Source organism: Camelus bactrianus, chromosome 20 (assembly GCF_048773025.1).
Source record: "Camelus bactrianus isolate YW-2024 breed Bactrian camel chromosome 20, ASM4877302v1, whole genome shotgun sequence".
NCBI lineage: Eukaryota > Metazoa > Chordata > Mammalia > Artiodactyla > Camelidae > Camelus > Camelus bactrianus.
Genome location: NC_133558.1, coordinates 17,224,146 through 17,241,806, shown reverse-complemented (window position 1 = coordinate 17,241,806; position 17,661 = coordinate 17,224,146). Strand labels below are relative to the sequence as shown.

The 17,661-nt window shown below is 33.3% G+C and overlaps 1 protein-coding gene across 4 annotated transcripts in view; it reads left to right on the top strand.

Annotated features, from left to right (window-relative positions):
• The window catches only part of SLC17A1 (solute carrier family 17 member 1), an 88,723-nt gene that overhangs the window by 15,269 nt on the left and 55,793 nt on the right, over positions 1-17,661 (top strand). For all 4 annotated transcript variants that reach the window (XM_074348201.1, XM_074348199.1, XM_010974222.3 and 1 more), the window contains exons 9-12: positions 563-695; positions 777-924; positions 10,391-10,481; positions 17,525-17,661. In XM_074348201.1, the coding sequence (XP_074204302.1) occupies positions 563-695; positions 777-924; positions 10,391-10,481; positions 17,525-17,659 (507 nt within the window). In that variant the 3' untranslated portion in view covers positions 17,660-17,661. The remainder of the gene's footprint in view (positions 1-562; positions 696-776; positions 925-10,390; positions 10,482-17,524) is intronic.

Sequence of the window (17,661 nt, the reverse complement as noted above, 5' to 3'; positions counted from 1 at the left end):
GCATGCTCATTGGTTGTCTGATTTGGAGAATCACTAATGCCTGGAACCTTTTGTAGTTTGATGCCATAATAACAAGAAAAGACTCCTTAGAAATGGATTCTAGGCTTGCCACTTTGCGGCATTCTTTAATGAACTTACAGTAACCCAGGCTAGGGGCCAGTGCAACAGTGAGGTCACTTAAGCTGTGATTCGATTTTATCTCCCATGGATTTGTTGCAAGAATTAAGAGCAGCTGGTCCAGAATAAGCACCTTATACATGTTTTCAATTGTTATCTTTATCTCTGTCATTTTCTCCAGGGAAGGCATTTCCCATTCCTGTCTTTGTTTTCCACTCAACCATCTAGTACTTTCACATCCCATGATATTAGAAATAGAAAACTAGGCAGATTGTGACAACTGTTTCTGATCTCAAAACTGCTTTTCTCTTTCTCTTAGGTAGTGTCTTCTGGGGTTGTACGTTGATGGTTTACTGTAGGACGGTACAAATTTTAGACACTGAATTTCAGTGTAGGGATTACTCTCTCTCTCATACTTACTCTTACAATAACATTTCCTCCCCAGAATGGGCTGCTGTCTTCCCTCCCCAACTTGTTTGCCTGGATTTTTAGTATCCTAGCAGGTCATATGTCAGATACCCTCCAGTCCAGGAATATTTTCAGCTTACTCACCATCCGGAAACTCTTCACTTCACTAGGTAAGGAGCTTCAAGCACTTTGGGGTACTTCATCCCCATCTTTGGGATGCACCTGACTGTGTTGTCTGAATCATTCCCCAGGACTTCTCCTGCCTGCCCTCTTCAGCCTATGCCTGCTTTACCCGGGTTCCAGCTTCTATAGCATTATCATTTTCCTAATACTTGCTGGTGCATCAGGAAGCTTTGCTTTGAGTGGAATATTAATAAATGCCTTGGATATCGCTCCCAGGTAGGGTTTATAAAATCTCTTTCTATCTTATATCCAAGTTCTCAAGGGTGTTTTAAGATTTCAACTATTTTGGAGTTGATGGCCAGCAAGCCAGAAGTTATGTGGAAGCATTTATACAGGTCAGACATAACTTGAGTAATAATTAGGTACCTCATGATATATGTAAGTGTATGTAACTCATATATATATATATATGATGATGTATAGCTGAATGATTAAGAGCACAGATTCTAGAGTCAAACTATTGGTTTCTTGACCATTTTCCTCAAGCAAATTACTTACCTTCTCTATGCCAATTTCTCACCAATAAAATGGGAGTAATAAGAAAATGCTTACCTTATAGGGTTATTAAGTGGATTAAAGAAGTTAATAAGTTGACAGACGTCAAGTATACAAATAGTGCCTGGCGCATAGTAAACATGTATAAGGATTAGCTACTCCATTAATATTGTTATTATATGCATGTTTATATATTATTACTTCTTATGAAAATCCATCAATTAATAATATTTGCTTTATAATTAAGGACATAAAGTTTAGATACTTAATTGTCAGACTAAGATGTCACCACTCAGATGTTAATCCAGATCTGTTTGGCAAAAAACAGATTCATTTTGTTCATTTTACTATGTTATGCCTCTTTTAGATATAAGTGTGACTAATGGAAACAGTTCTGCCATTTACACAACTTCAGAGGTGCTGTTCATGTTGTACTTTATGGAGCTAACACTCCCAATGGAGTATTATGGAGAACACAGACCCAATATGAACAGAATTCTCTGAAGTTTTGTAAAGCAGTGGTCCTGGGGTAGACAGGCAAAATCAATCAAGAATAAGCCCCTTTGTCACAATTCTGTAAAGACTCTTGCCCATCAGATCTATACAAGGTGAATGCCAGAGTAATGAAGACAAGTATCCATTCAATTTATTCAGCTCTGAGACCCTCTTTTAAAATGCCTACAAGTATTCTGATTATTTGGAATCATATAAAGATATAAAAGAACTAATTGATATAGAATGCACAATGCCAACTGAGCCATATGCAGTTTGAAAAACAGGTAAATTAAGAATGTACATGCAAGTAGATAAAGGAAATTTTAGATAGCTGCCATTTATTATTTTTATGTGCCTCATTTTTTAAATGAATATATGTAAAGTCACATGATTAGTAGTAAGTAGAGGGAGGGTTCATACCTCGATATGTCTGCCTCCACAGCTGACTAGCTGTAGTCACTCCTCACTAGTGTTATTTGCCAACACCTGGTCAGTAGGATGGGAAATACCTCAGCCAGCAATGGTTTGTATAACAAAGAGCTTGACCTGAGATGCGTCATTCCAATGGGCCCAAATTTCATGTTAGCCAGATAATTCTGTAGGGTCAGAGAGAATATACTAATAATACAACTTGGGAAAATTCTTTGTCTCTTAAGCTAGTTCATCCTCAATATCTAGGGCATATGTGCATTAAATTGCAACCATATCAAATTATATTGCTTAAAGTTTTTTATTAGTGGAATGGAGATGACACTTGTTCCTAATCATATACCTCCATTGCCTATTAGAGTTCCTTTAATGGATAAATTTCTAAATTGTCCTTTTAGGAGAATTTGATCTTTGCTAGAACTGAAGAACAGGACAAGGCATGACATTTGTTTGAGTAGAACTGAGGTGCCAAGAAAGAAGTTCTGGAAGGAAGAAGAGACATACAGATGTTGTTCTATGAGAAACATTGTTTGGGAAGTGAGAATGAGACAGAGAAGGCCTGGGAATGTAGTGACCATCTCTTTGGTGGGTAGCAAGAGTAGACAAGCACAGAGGATTTTAAAGATGCTCTGTGATGCATTAAGAAGGTACTGTCATTCCCTTGACATTCTTAAAGGGAAGATTTTAATTACTTTTAATTAATTTTGACTAAGGGATGCACCCTTGAATTTCCCTCCATGTGGGACTAAAGTATAGTTCAGATCTGAATCTTTTTAAAAAAATTTTTTTAAATTAATACTATATTTTATTTTATTTATTTTTGGTATTTTATTTAGATACAGGGGATTTTTTAAATTGTAACAAAATACACACAATGTAAAATTTACCATCTTAATCATTTTTAAATGCACAGTTCAGTGGCAATAAGTACATTCATGTTTTTGTGCAAACATCACCACCATTCATCTTCAGAATTTTACCATCACCCAAACAGAAACTTTATACCATTAACTTTTTTTATTTTACTGAGTTATAGTCAGTTTACAATGTTGTGTCGATTTCCAGTGTAGAGCACAATTTTTCAGTTATATATGAACATACATGTATTCATTGTCACATTCTTTTTCACCATGAGCTACCACAAGATCTTGTATATATTTCCCTGTGCTATACAGTGTAAACTTGTTTATCTGTTCTATGTATATATTTATCAGTATCTACAAATTTCGAACTCCCAGTCTGTCCCTTCCCACCCCACTCCCCTCTGGCAACCACAAATGTGTATTCTATGTCTATGAGTCTGTTTCTGTTTTGTATTTATGTTCATTTGTCTTTGTCTTTTCTTTTCTTTTCAGATTCCACATATAAGCGATCTCATACGGTATTTTTCTTTCTCTTTCTGGCTTACTTCACTTAGAATGACATTCTCCAGGGACATCCATGTCACTGCAAATGGCATTATGTTGTTGGCTTTTATGGCTGAGTAGTATTCCATTGTATAAATATACTACATCTTCTTTATCCAGTCATCTGTCGATGGACATTTATGCTGTTACCATGTCTTGGCTACTGTAAATAGTGCTGCTATGAACGTTGGGGTGTAGGTGTCTTTTTGAAGTAGGATTCCTTCTGGATATATGCCCAGGAGTGGGATTCCTGGGTCATATGGTAAGTCTATTCCTAGTCTTTTGAGGAATCTTCATACTGTTTTCCACAGTGGCTGCACTAAATTGCATTCCCATTAGCAGTGTGGGAGGGTTCCCTTTCCTCCACAGCCTCTCCAGCATTTGTCATTTGTGGACTTTTGAATGATGGCCATTCTGACTGATGTGAAGTGATACCTCATTGTAGTTTTGATTTGCATTTCTCTGATAATTAGTGATAGTGAGAAATTTTTCATGTGCCTAATGATCATTCGTATCAGACATCTGAATCTTATTTAGGTTCTACTAAATCATTATTACACCAAAATATAAAATCAATAAAATTGAAAGTCTACTTCATGGACTATTTACACTTCCAAAATACTTTTACCGTGGGCTATTGCAGCTGAAGAATAAGCAGTTTTAGAGCTAATTGTTGTCCAGATAATTGTCCTGCATTAAAACAACCTCAAAGTTGTTTATATTCCTCATGTCAAATACATACCAGCATGAAGAGTTCCAGCTTGCTACTCTCACATCAGTGAACTGCTTCATACTGTGGATGTGTCATGATTTTCAGAGGAATTGTCATGGTACTCAGGATGCTTGATACTAGGGACTCTGTTTATATCTCTAATCATGGAATGAAAGCACCTCTTTCAGTAAAAAGTAGGTTAAATCTTTTCCCACCACCACAGCATGCTAAAGACTTCTGAATCTGAGAACATAGTCGTTAAAGGTGTTATAGTTACAGGATATATAATAGAATAAATACAAAGAAAACCACACCTAGTCTTGTCAGAGCAAAACTGCTAAAAAAGAGAGAGGTCTCCTAAAAAGATCTGTATGCAAAGGCATATTACTTTCAAGGAGCAATAAGAATACTGACATCTGCCTTCTCAACAGAAACTATGAAAGCTAGAAGGCAATCCCTAATATGTAAACAAACAAACAAACAAATAAAAACCACTGTTAACCTTGAAGGCTGTGTCTAGGAAAAGTTTACTTCAAGAATTAAGGTAATATGAAAATATTTTCAGGCAAACTGAGAATTCATTAGCAACAGATCTCCAGTGAAAGAATTATTAAATGGGAATTCTTCAGGCAAAAATAAAATAATCACAGATGAAGCATAGAGGCGTAGGAACAAATGAAGAGAGATGGAGAGGGAAAATATTAGAGTAAATCTAATAATTACTGAATTCACACACAAAAACAGTAATACCCTATATGGTATAAATATATATGTAAGTTTAAATGCACAACAGTAAATAGCACAAAAGATGAGAGGGAATAAATGAATTTAAGTGTCCTAAGGTGCTTTCATTAATTGGAGTTTTTAAAACATTAATTTATATTAGACTATAATAAGTCAAGGATACATATTACCTATAAGGTAACTACTGAGGGCTAATAAAAGTAAAAAGAGAGTGAGATTTTTTAAATTAATGAGAAAGGAATAAAAACGGATATAGAATAGATGGGAAAAAGTAGAATGATGATCATTTTAATTCAAATGTATCAGAAAAACATGAAATATAAAAGAACTGAATATTCCAAATTTTAAGTTAATCTGGATTGAAATAAAAGTAAAACCAAAATTTAATAGATTAAAAGTAAAATAAAGTAAAATAGATCAGACAGTGTAGACTTTAAGGCAAGATACATTACTACAGATAAAGAATATTTTGTAACTAATACATAAGAAGTTATTTCTATGCATCTAACATTTTACAACCATAAAGCAAAATTTGAGAAAATTGTTAAACTTCCACAGAGGATTGAGCAGTTTGTGTATGACTGACATTCCAGCTGGAGAAAAACTTGAAAAGATCAGATAAAATATTATAAGTATTCACTGAAAGGAATCAGACAGCAGCAGAAACCAATAATACCAAAGACATCGGAAGCTTACGTCTCTGAGAGGTGAGCTGACAATCCCCACCACTTCTTCCCTGGGGCCTGTAAATTGGCAAAAGGCTGATAATCCAGGTTTGACCCTGGCAGAAGCCTGCTGCTCTGGACAGAGAAATTAGCCAAGCATTTGGCAGTTGCACAGGACTAGCGTGGCAAAATTTGAAATTAAGGGAATTTAAATACCAAGTCAGTTTCTCTCCTTGAGATGTTTATTGAATCCTGAAGTTCAATAGGATAAGAGGCAAAAAAAAAAAAAAAAAAAAAAAAAAAAAAAATCTAAGCTAAAGATCTGTAAGAAACATGGCAGAATTTCCCATACCATCTATGCTAAGGAAACAAGATCTACCACGGCCTGGAGGGACCCAGCTGAATATACTGAGCTCTCTACTTAACAACATGCAGGGCTATACCCAAGGAATGGGGATGGGGGATACCAGAGATAAACTGAGTCCTATCAAAATTGAAACCTAGTCTCTTCTCAGTTCATCCCCTGATTAAGTTAAAGTGATCACTTTCCTCCCCTCCAAATTTAACTATTAGAGAAAACAGTAAATCTTTTCTGGCAAAATATAATATATTCTAAAGTCTTTGTAGCTTCTTATTCACAATGTGCAGCATTAATAAAATTACTAGGCATGCCAAGGGACAGGACCATGTGACCAGTACCATAAAATGCCATTAGAAATAGTCCTACAACTGATACAGATATTAAAGTTATCAGGCAAGAAGTATCTATGATTAATAGACCCAAGAAACCAGGGGGAGAGCTGAAGAAAATAGATGAAAGGATAAACAATTTGACCAGCATTGAAATCTATTAAAAAAAAATCAAATGAAAGTTCTAGAACTGAAAAAAAAAGTCTGAAATTAGATCTTAATAGATAGATAGGTTTAATGATAAATTAGCTACAAGAGAAGACAGGATTGGTAAACTAGAAAACATTAACAAAATCTAGGTTAAAGTATATATAGTAAAAGAATAGAAAATAAAGAAAAGAAAACAATAGAAACATGGAATTAATTGAAAAGGCTAATAAATCTGTTTAAGTCTCAGAAGGAAAGGAGAGATAAAATGTGACATAAGCAATATTTTAACAGAAAGCCCCCCAAAACCCAAAAGTAATGAAAGTAAACCACACATGCACACAGCTCTGTGAATTTCAACCATGATAAAATGTAAATTTAAAAAATTAATATATGTAGTAGAATGCTGAAAACCAAGAGCCAAAAATAACTAGAAAAATCTGAAAAGGAACCAGAGGGAAAAGACATCTTACTTGCAAGTAGCAATAGTAAGCCTGACATCTGACTTTTCAACAGAAACTATGAAAGCTAGAAGATAATGAAATAAGCTCTATAAACTGCTAAAAAGTAAATGCCAACCTAGAATTTTATGCCTAGTGAAAATATTCTTCAAAAATCAAAGCAAAATAAAAAATGTTTTCAGACAAACAGGCAAACAGAGAAATTGCCACCAGATGTTCACTAAAAGAAATATTAAAAGGAAATTTTCAGCCAAAAATAAATTATCCCTGATGAAACCTGAAAATGCAAGACAGACTGAGGAGCAATAGTGGGGTAAATATGCATATAATTAAGAGACTATTGTCTTTAAAAACAGAGTATCTTGTGAGTTGAAATGCATATAGAAATAAAAGGCACTAAGAAATGAAAATACAGGATGAAATAATGCAAAGAGGAGGAGGGAGATACATAGAGTTAAAAAAAGTTTTATTCCAGCATTATAGAGAACATAGTAAAAGTATAAACTTCAGTGAAAAGTGCATGTTATAATATCTTCAGTGCTGAAAAAATAATGAAATAATGTCATAGAAGGAAAAATGAAATGAAAATGGATGAATCTAAAAGAAAGAAAAAGTACAATGAAAAAGAGGAAGTCAAATAGCAAATAATGAGCAGATAAATATAATCACAAGTATATCTGTAATTATATTAAATTAATATAGATGAAATACTCCAAGTATCAAGATTGTCAAACTCAACAAAAAAGGAAATGCAGCTCTGTGGTGCAAATAAAAAACACATTAAACATGAGGATATATCAAGGATAAACTAAAAGAATGTGAAAAGGTATGCCAAACAAATATTAACCAAAAGAAATCTGGAATAACTATGTTAATCTTAGATAAAATAGACTTTAATGCAAGGGGCATTACTAGAAATAAAGGGTGATATATCATAGTGGTAAAGAGAAAAATGTCAGAATTATACTTCTTTTGGAACCAAATCATACAGCTTTAATTTATATTCATCATGAGTTGAGAGAATCCAAAGAACTAAGCAAATTTACAACGAAGAAAGAGACTTTCACACATCTCTTTCAATAGCTTATACAAAAAAAGAGGTAGACAAGAGTAAGGATATGGATGATTACAACAACAGTTAACAAGTTGACCTGGTTGGCATACATAGGACACTGCACTCAACAAGGAGAGAATTCACATTCTTTTCAATTGGCCATGGGACATTTTCTGAAATTAACAATATGCTAGATCATAAAACAAGCTGCAGTTCATTTTAAGTGACTGAAATCATTCAGAATATATTCTTTAATCACAGTGAAATTAAGGTTACTACCAAAAGCAAAAGATAGGTAACTCCCATTGCTTTGAAATTAATGTTTAGGTAAAAGAGGAAATCATATTTGAAATTAAAAAATACTTCATAACTAAATTACAATGAAATATGACATTGCAAAGCATGTGGGATGTATTTAAAATCATGTCCATGAGAAATGTATATCTTTAAACATATATATTGAAAGGCAATTAAGTCTTAAAATCAATAATCATGTTTGTATCTCAAGTAGGGGAGAAACAGCAAATTAAACCCAAAGAAAGTAGAAAAGAAATTATGAAGATTAGGGCCAAAAATGATACATAAAACCAACAATATCAAAGTTGCTTCTTTGAAAATTAGTAAAATTAATGAAATAAAGAAGATTAATGAAGAAAAATAAAGGGAAAAATTATCAGTATAAGCAATGGAAAAAGTGCATTGTGGTAAGTCTTAGCTCATAATAAAGAAAATAACAGAATATTATAAACAACTTCATTCCAATAAATCTGACAATTTAGATGTAAAGTTCCTCAATACACACAGTCATAAAATAAAATTTAAAAAAATTTTTTTATGGGGGAAGGGGCTTATGAAGGCAAAAGTGACAAGGGCTCACAAAGTTATAAGTGGCCCTGTTCTCACCAAAATCCCAGGAATTCTACTGCTAAAATGAAAAGGGCAACAATAATTACTGGGGACAATTGACAGTTTCTGCCCCAGTCTGCACCTGTGGCTGCTTATAAGCATAAATGTTCTTCTTCACACATTAAAAGACACTCTTCATGTCATTCTAAGTGAAGTAAGCCAGAAAGAGAAAGAAAAATACCATATGAGATCGCTCATATGTCGAATCTAAAAAAAAGAACATAAATACAAAACAGAAACAGACTCACAGACATAGAATACAAACTTGTGGTTGCCAAGAGGGTGGGGGGTGGGAAGGGACAGACTGGGTTTTCAAAATGTGGAATAGATAAACAAGATTATACTGTATAGCACAGGGAAATATATACAAGATCTTGTGGTAGCTCACAGCGAAAAAAAATGTGACAATGAATATATGTATATTCATGTATAACTGAAAAATTGTGCTCTACACTGGAATGTGACACAACATTGTTAAAAAAAAAAAAGGAGCCTATGGCCATAAAAAAATTTAAAAAAAATAGTAATTTTTTTAAAAAGACACTCTTCAGCTCCACAAAACGAGCCAACTCAAATTTCTACCTGGTGACTGCATACAGCTCCACAATCCAGGGACTCTAGGTCCAGATGTGATGCTTCTCAGACTAGAGACTCATAGACTAGTTAACAAGCTATATACTCCCTCCCGTATTCAGCATGTAAAGGCAGAGTAAGAATGGAAGACCCAAAGAAATAAAAGACAGAACAAAACAAACAGAAAGCCGCCACTCTCATAAAAGGGAAAAGGTAAAAACACAGAACTTTTAATGGTGAAATCTGTTGGGCAGGAAAGGCAAAGACTCCCTGTCCTGGACAGAAATAATTTCTTGATCAGACACGGGATCCTGCTCTCCAAAATGCACTTCCTTGTTCTTTACAGCTGATGGATTTGACCCATACTTTATCTATTATTCTGTGTGGCTTCCCTGCTTTTGTAGCTTACCTTCTGCTGAGGTTGGTTTTGGCACTCAGGACTGGCCAGTCACAGTGGCTTGTAAGCAAGTTTCTGGTATCCTTGCCTGAATAATGGGAGAAATCACTGGGGCCAGTAGTTCTGGGACTGTGAGAATAGACCAGGTGAACAGAGTCCTTCTTTGTGTTAATCCCAAACCAGTTCCTATTTCCAACACACATCACCTTTGGAACTTCTTAACTGTATTCATAGATTTTCTAACTCTGCTGGCTTTCACTCTAATATGATCTCATTTTCTCAATATATTGTTATTCTTTACTGCTAAAGCCAACCTTTCTGACTCTGTGGTGCAACCAGAAATTTACTTATATCCATATATTTTTTCAGATAATTTAATGAAATTTGAGTAGGGGGAAAGGGAAATTTAGGAAGGCAAATCAAACCTCTCTTAAACCTCATTTCACTAGGTTTTTCCTGCAGCATTTTTATTACTTTACATCTGTGTGTTATCATTCATTTTTTATAGATACTATGGATTTCTTAAAGGAGTTACAAATTTACTTGGAATGACAGGAGCACTAATTTCTACCACTGTGACTGGAATGATTCTTAGTCAGGTAAGGAACATCCAGACATGGGTAGTTATTTTTCTAATATTAATTGTACAGAAAAAGAGGGTAATTCAGACCAAAACAAATGCAGAGAAGACATTGGCAAGAGGTGAGTTATGAGTTTTTGTGTCACATTAAGCTTGGTCAAATCAGGCATTTCCTCCAAACTTACAGATAATACAATTTCTTTCTTGTTGTATGTCAATTAATTGTACTGGTAACTCTTTAATCATTGATTATTGAAACAAAAGTGGACCTCTGTGATTTTTTAACAATGAATGTGTGCCTTGATCAAAACAGGTAATTGACTGGGCCAGTGGTAATATAAGTTACAAGATACAGTTTTGTCAGGAAAGGAATGACAAATCGGGAACAAATAGATTTTAAAAATGGACAAGGTTATCTGAAATTCTCCTCCTAAGAATACTTAGAATGCCTTATTTGGTGCTAAAGGAAAATAAATACGAGTCTAGAATTCTATAATCTATCAAAAAATTCATCATCAAAAATTAAGTTTAAGTTCATCCACTTTCACACAAAAACAGAGAATCCAGCAAAAGTAGACTAGCACTGAGAGAAAAACAAAAGTTAGTTTTTTTAGGGAGAAATAAAATTATCCCATATGGTAGCTTGGAGATGCAGAAAGGAAAAGAAGCAACAGAAATAATAAATATGTGGATGATTCTAAAGGAATATTGTGTAAATTGGTAGTATCATGTAAAGAAACCGCAGTTCCCAAAGCGGCTTGCCTAGTGGAGGCAAAACCAAGATAGTTACCCAGGTGATAATTGGAAACATGTCCACATTTCTCAGCCATCACATTTGTTCTGGCTTTTCTTCTTAAGCCACAGGCAATTTACTCATTAACCATTAATACTAAGTTTCATTATTATTTGTTAAATTGGTTTGTCTTTGGCCAGGATTGTTGTTATGATGTCTCTGTTCCAATACATCTGAACATGCTTTCTCCAACACACTATATACAAATGACTGTGCAATCTTTGCCAACATAATTTGATAAATTCTGTGGTCCCAGATCTAATAATATATTTTCAGAAAAGTTTAAATACCTTATCAAATTTTAACAATCATGTTAAATGCATGCTTATCTTGGAAAAAAAAAAAAAGTAAGGGGAATGTTCAGAGGTGGAAAATGAAGGAAGAGCTTGATTCCAGAGAGGTAAATGACCATCAAAGCCACTGGCTGCCTTGGAGAAATTGCCCATCCTGGGTGGTCAATAGCTTCAGATGCAGTGGACGAACAGAGGGTAAGAGGTAATATCTCAAAACCACTTATAAAAGAAGAGTCAGAATGAAAATACTGGTATAAATCTGTAATCCCTAAGGACTACAACCACACACCACTACTACCATGTAACTCATATATAAACTTGGGTTTCTTTGTAGGAAAACCTAGAAGCTGAGAAGTAGCAGTGTGCAGGCAGTTCCTCCAAATGCTCCTTATCCCATGACTTTAGCCAAGGAGAGATAATTTGCATTCACCATGGCCATATTTCCCATAGAGAAGAACCCTCCACCATCATGTGCTTTGGACTTATCGTATCAGAAAGGCCAGAAACATCACCACAACCATGGAAGCTCTCTGATCAGAGAGGTAGCGTCACTTGAAAAGGAGAACTGTAGGAAACCAGAATGTGTTTTCTCCTCTGATCATGGAGCCCACTCAGCCTGTCCTTCCATTGAACTCAGTCAGACCTGCTGAGCTGACTCCCCCGAAACGTGGCTCCAGAACTGTCAGAAGTTATCTCTGTCCAGTGAGGAAACTTGCCTTTCTCAGCTTCAGCTACAAAGGGAAAGGAGAAATTGAATAAAGACTCTTCTGACCATATGAAACAATAAGCCAATTTTCACAAGAGTTTATGGCCCAAATTCAAACTCTGTTGGCTCCAAATGCCATAAGCCAAAAATTGAAATAATGTGGCATGTGAGAGGAGAATAAAACCCACAGGATCAGATCCTCAGAGCCAACCCATCATAAAGCTGTTGACAAAACAAAAGCTGCTGTAGCTCAAGGGAGACATTAAGGCACAAATGAGATGTGGAGATGAGGATAGCCCCTTCTTAATGATGCATGATTCAATTCGATAGGAAGAGATGACAATTATAAATTTGTATGCACATAAAATACAGTATCATCTTACATAATAATAACAGAACTTCTGGAACAAAGGACAAAAGCATAGTTATGGTGAAAGATAACTATTTCTAATAATTGTTGCAGCAAAGAGAAAAAAAAACCTATAGAAATATAAAATTGTTGAACAACACAGTTAATATTCTTGACATATATAGAACATCCCACTCGATAACCACAGAATCCTCATTCCTTTCAAGGTTGCCTGGAACATTCACAAAAACTGACTACATACTGTGTCACTAAGTGAATTTTAGCAATTGTAACAGGACTGGAATTACACATAATATATCCTCCAATTATAATTAAAATATGACAGAAATCAGAGACAAAAAAAGATAATTAGAAAAATCCATGCATATTTTGAAAATAAGAAATACATTTCAGATTTTCAGCTGCTTATGTTGACAAGTTCAGTGGTTTGGCTCAGTTCTCCCACTGAAAACAAACAAAAAATTAGATTCCAAAGGTTCAATATTCTAGACTATGTTCCATGCCAAAGTACAATAGCATCAGAAATTAATAGCAACAGGGTATCTAAAATGATTGCATATGTTTATAAACTAAACACCGTAATAACTAATTATTAGGTTTAAGAGAATATCATAAGGGAATTCACTAATATTTAAAACTAGATGACAATGAAATTGTTACATGTGCAAATATATTGGACACTAAGTGTAATTTATAGTCTTAAGTTTATTTATAAAAGACAAGAAAAAACATCTAAAAATAAATAAGCTAGGTATTCAACTCCAGAAATTGGGAAAAAATGCAAACCCAAAGAATAAGGATTGATACAATAAGAGTAAAAGTAGAAATCAATTCCATAGTTAATAAAATAGTACTGAAGGTACACAAAACCTAAAACTGGTCATTTGAAAATATTAATAGTACAGATAGACTTTCTGGAGCAAGATAAAAGAGAGAAGATTCAAATAAAGAAAATACTAAATGAGAAAGAAAGTTTTTCAAAGATGACATAGATTAAAAGCTAAGGATATTCAGAACAACCCTATGCCAAAAAATTGGCTGAATGTGTTCCTAAAAATATAGAATTTACCAAAATTGCTCAAGAAAAATAAAGACCTTGAATGGACCAATAAAAATTAAAGATACTGAAATAGTATTCAAACATCTCCCTATCTCCCAAAAGACTAACTCAGGCCTAGTTTGCGTTCCAGCTGTTATACCAAATTTTCAATGAACAATTTTATCCTATCCTATACTATTTATGCCAAAAGTTTAAAAAAATTCTGAAAGAAATTGAGGCTAGTATAATCTTAATTCCAGAATCAGCAGAATTAGATAATAACAATGGAAGAAAAGAAAATTTTAAGTCTGTATTACTTATGAACTCAGATGCAAAAGTCCTAAAGAAATTATTAGTTAGCCAAATCCAAAAGTATATGAAAAAACAATGCATTATGACAAGATAGATTTTATCTTGGTAAAGAAAATACGGTTTAACATAAGAAAGTTTGCCAGTGTAATTCATCACATGAGATCAATGGAGAAAAACAAAACTTATATGATTATCTCAACTGGTGCAGAACATTCCAATAGCTACGCACGATTTTTTTTAATCCTATTAGCAACCAGGGAGGGGATGGAACTTCCTTAATTTGTAAATTTTTATGTACCAAAATACATAGGTTATTTTTGCACAATGAAGAAACTTAAGATGTAGTCCCTTTAAGGTGACAAATGAGAAAAGGACGCTCATATCTACAACTATTTATCAACTTTTTAACATTGTACTGGTGCTCCTGGATACTGTTTTAAACAGAAATAAAAAGAGATTTAAGAGTCAGGAAGACTAAAATAAAGCTTCAATTTCCCAATGCTTCTATGATTATTTACTTAGGAAAACCAACAAAATCAATAAAAAATTAAAAATATAAAAAGTAAATAAGAATAGAGCTTAGTAAGTTTGCTCAAAACAAAATCAACATACTTAAATAATAGCATTTATAAACACCAGAAATTAAATAAGATACTATTCACAGTAGTAACAAAAGTTATAAGTATCTTGGAATTAATGCAACCAAAAATGTGCAAGATCATAATGGAGAAATTTTTTTAAATTCCTGACTTTATAAAATGCTGTTACTAAAACAACATGTAGACTTATAAATAACAAAATAGAGCTAAAGTATAAGAAAAAATAGTGTATGTAATCTGGGAGAGACTGATGGGAAATCCAAGTATTCTTTTTTAAAAAATGAATTCAGAGACTATAGAATTCTTCAACTTTATTTTAAAAAATTTTTCTTTTTATTGTGGTCAAAAAAATAACGAAAATATACTCTCTTAACTATTTTAAGTGTACATTACAATATTGTGTAGGTAGTATTGTTAACTACATGCACACTGTTGTATAATAGATCTTTAGAACTTTGTCATCCTGCATGACTGAAGCTCTATACCCACTGAACAACAACTCCCTGGTTCTCTGCTTCCTGGACCCTGTAATTTTTTTTTTAAATGTAAAGATTAGTATTAAATTTTTTGGTATGTGTGTTAAAATAACAAGTAAGTGTAACCATTAAAAATAGATATAGGGTGTGTCTCAAATCAGGAGAGAGAGGAAAACATGGAATTAAAAAAAAGCAAAAGCAAAAATCCCTCAATGTGAAAGAAGGGTAAGAAATGGGATGAGGGGGGTAGGGGGTAGGCATAAAGGTAGAAAATAGGACAAATTGAAAGCATGAAGAGAGATGGTAGAAATAAATCCAAACATACCAGAGATCACAATAAATATAGATAGACTAAACTGCAGTTAAAGGACAAAGTTTGTAAGACTGGTTTAAAAACAAAAGCCATTCATGTGCTATTTATATATAAAATACATACCTAAAATAAAGACATGGAAACATTTAAAGTTGTAAGGACAGCATAAAAAATGAAGTAAACATTAACCAAAGAAATATAGTGTTATTATATTATCAGGAAAAAAAGTTTCCTTTAAGTAAAAGTACTAGATACAATGAGAATCGGCTACTTAGGGGCTTACAGTGTGTATTTCTCTGGCAAAACTATCTTGTTCAACTCTTAACTCAGCTACTTACAAGCTGTGTTATCAGAAACATTTCTTAATTTAAGCCTCAGTGTCTCCAGCTGGCTAAGATGACACAGAATGGGGCTAAGGCAATTATCAAATTAGATAATGCATATGAGTGTCAGATGTTTGTGTTCAATGCATAACAGCTATTAGTATTTTTATTCTTATATCCTTTTAAATCAGGAAAAATAGAACTATGTTTTCTATCCTATTGTTTAGCATTCTGAAAGAGGTTAGCAAACACAACTGTCAAGAATATACAATGTAAATGCAGAAGGAAAATATTACGTACAGAGAATGTGATTGTCTTCCTGGGGGGGAAAAAACCCCAAAGTTAGGTAGCATGCTGTGGAAAAATCTAAAGCATCATATCTACCAATATTGCAAAATACCTATGGGTATTTTGAAAACTGTGCAAAGTCCATATGAAGAAAACTGTGCACTTATTGAGCAACATCAGTGAAAATATGAGAAAGGAGAGGAATATTAAGTTTCTAGGAGACTTCAATTCCAAATCACAATGAATTCTATTAAAATTATCACAGGCTTTATTATTAATCATTAAATTTCTAAGCACATCTTGATTTTTTTCCCTTCACTTTCTTTTTGCCTATTACCTGTCAAATTTGGCATGTTTTAATTATAGAAATCACTATAATTAAATATATTTAATGTCTAATTTGGCAGGAAACATACTGTTTTATTTTTTCAATGTCTACTCTTAATTATGTTTTAAATGAAACTGAAGATGATTTGGTCAAGTTCTGAAAAAAAAATGCATTTTGTATAATAAAGTTTCACTTCAAACCAGAAAGGATGGATTTTTTTAAAACATAGTAGCAAACCACTTGTAGAAAAATAGTTACATTATGTTCTCATATTTACCCCCAAGTTAATTCTAGATGATTACAATGTAAATGAAGAAAGGAAACAATAACTATACTAAAGTAAAATAGAAGTTAATAATTATTTAAACTTTAAGCAGGGCATCCTTCAAAAGCATGACACCAGAAACCAAAACCCCGATCACGATGCCTTACACATTTAATTACATAAAACTTAACCTCAGCTGATTAAAAGGTACAGGGCAAAATGGTAAAGCAAATCTGAAACATAACAGAAATTTCACCTTTGACTGTGGATGCAGAAAATACATTACCTGTGCATAGAATCCACCAACATCTTAAAATATATATGACATCAGGATTATGTAGACCATTTTCTATGAAAGTAAAAATGGCTCTATTTATTAATAGAAGTCTATTAATGAAATTGATCATATTAATAGGCTGAAAAAGAAAATGTGTCAACCATTTTCATAAATAAGGAGAAGGTATTTGATAAATTTTATTCCAAAGCATTGCTGTGTATGTAATTAACCACCAAGGTATTCAAATTTATAGCAGCAAAAAAAGTGAAAACCAGCTTAAATATAAAGAAACAAGGGGTGCTTTTATGAATTTTATAAATCTAAGCTCTGGATTGCTAATCAGTAATGGTTATGATACAGTCATATATTTCCTAATATGCAAACATGTTTATGAGATGTTTCCAAATGAAAAACCATATGCATTCTTGGCTTTAATACTGTGTATATATAATGTCATTTTTATACATGAAAAGTTATATGTATATAGGCATAGATAAAAATGTAGAAAGACAAATAGTGATTATCTTTGTAAAGTGAAATTATGACATCTTTTGTTCCTTATGAGAATGTATAAGGGACCTGCATTGAGACTGTATTAATTTTAATATTATATTTTAAATGCTATAAAACCCAACAACAAGACCAATAACTTATAATTACTTTGCACTTTAATTCCTCAGGATTCAGAATCTTCCTGGCTTAAAATCTTCTTGCTGATGTCATCCCTTAATGTGATAAGCCTAATTTTCTACATTATATTTGCTAAAGCAGAAATTCAGGACTGGGCTAAAGAAAGACAAACCACATATCTCTGAAG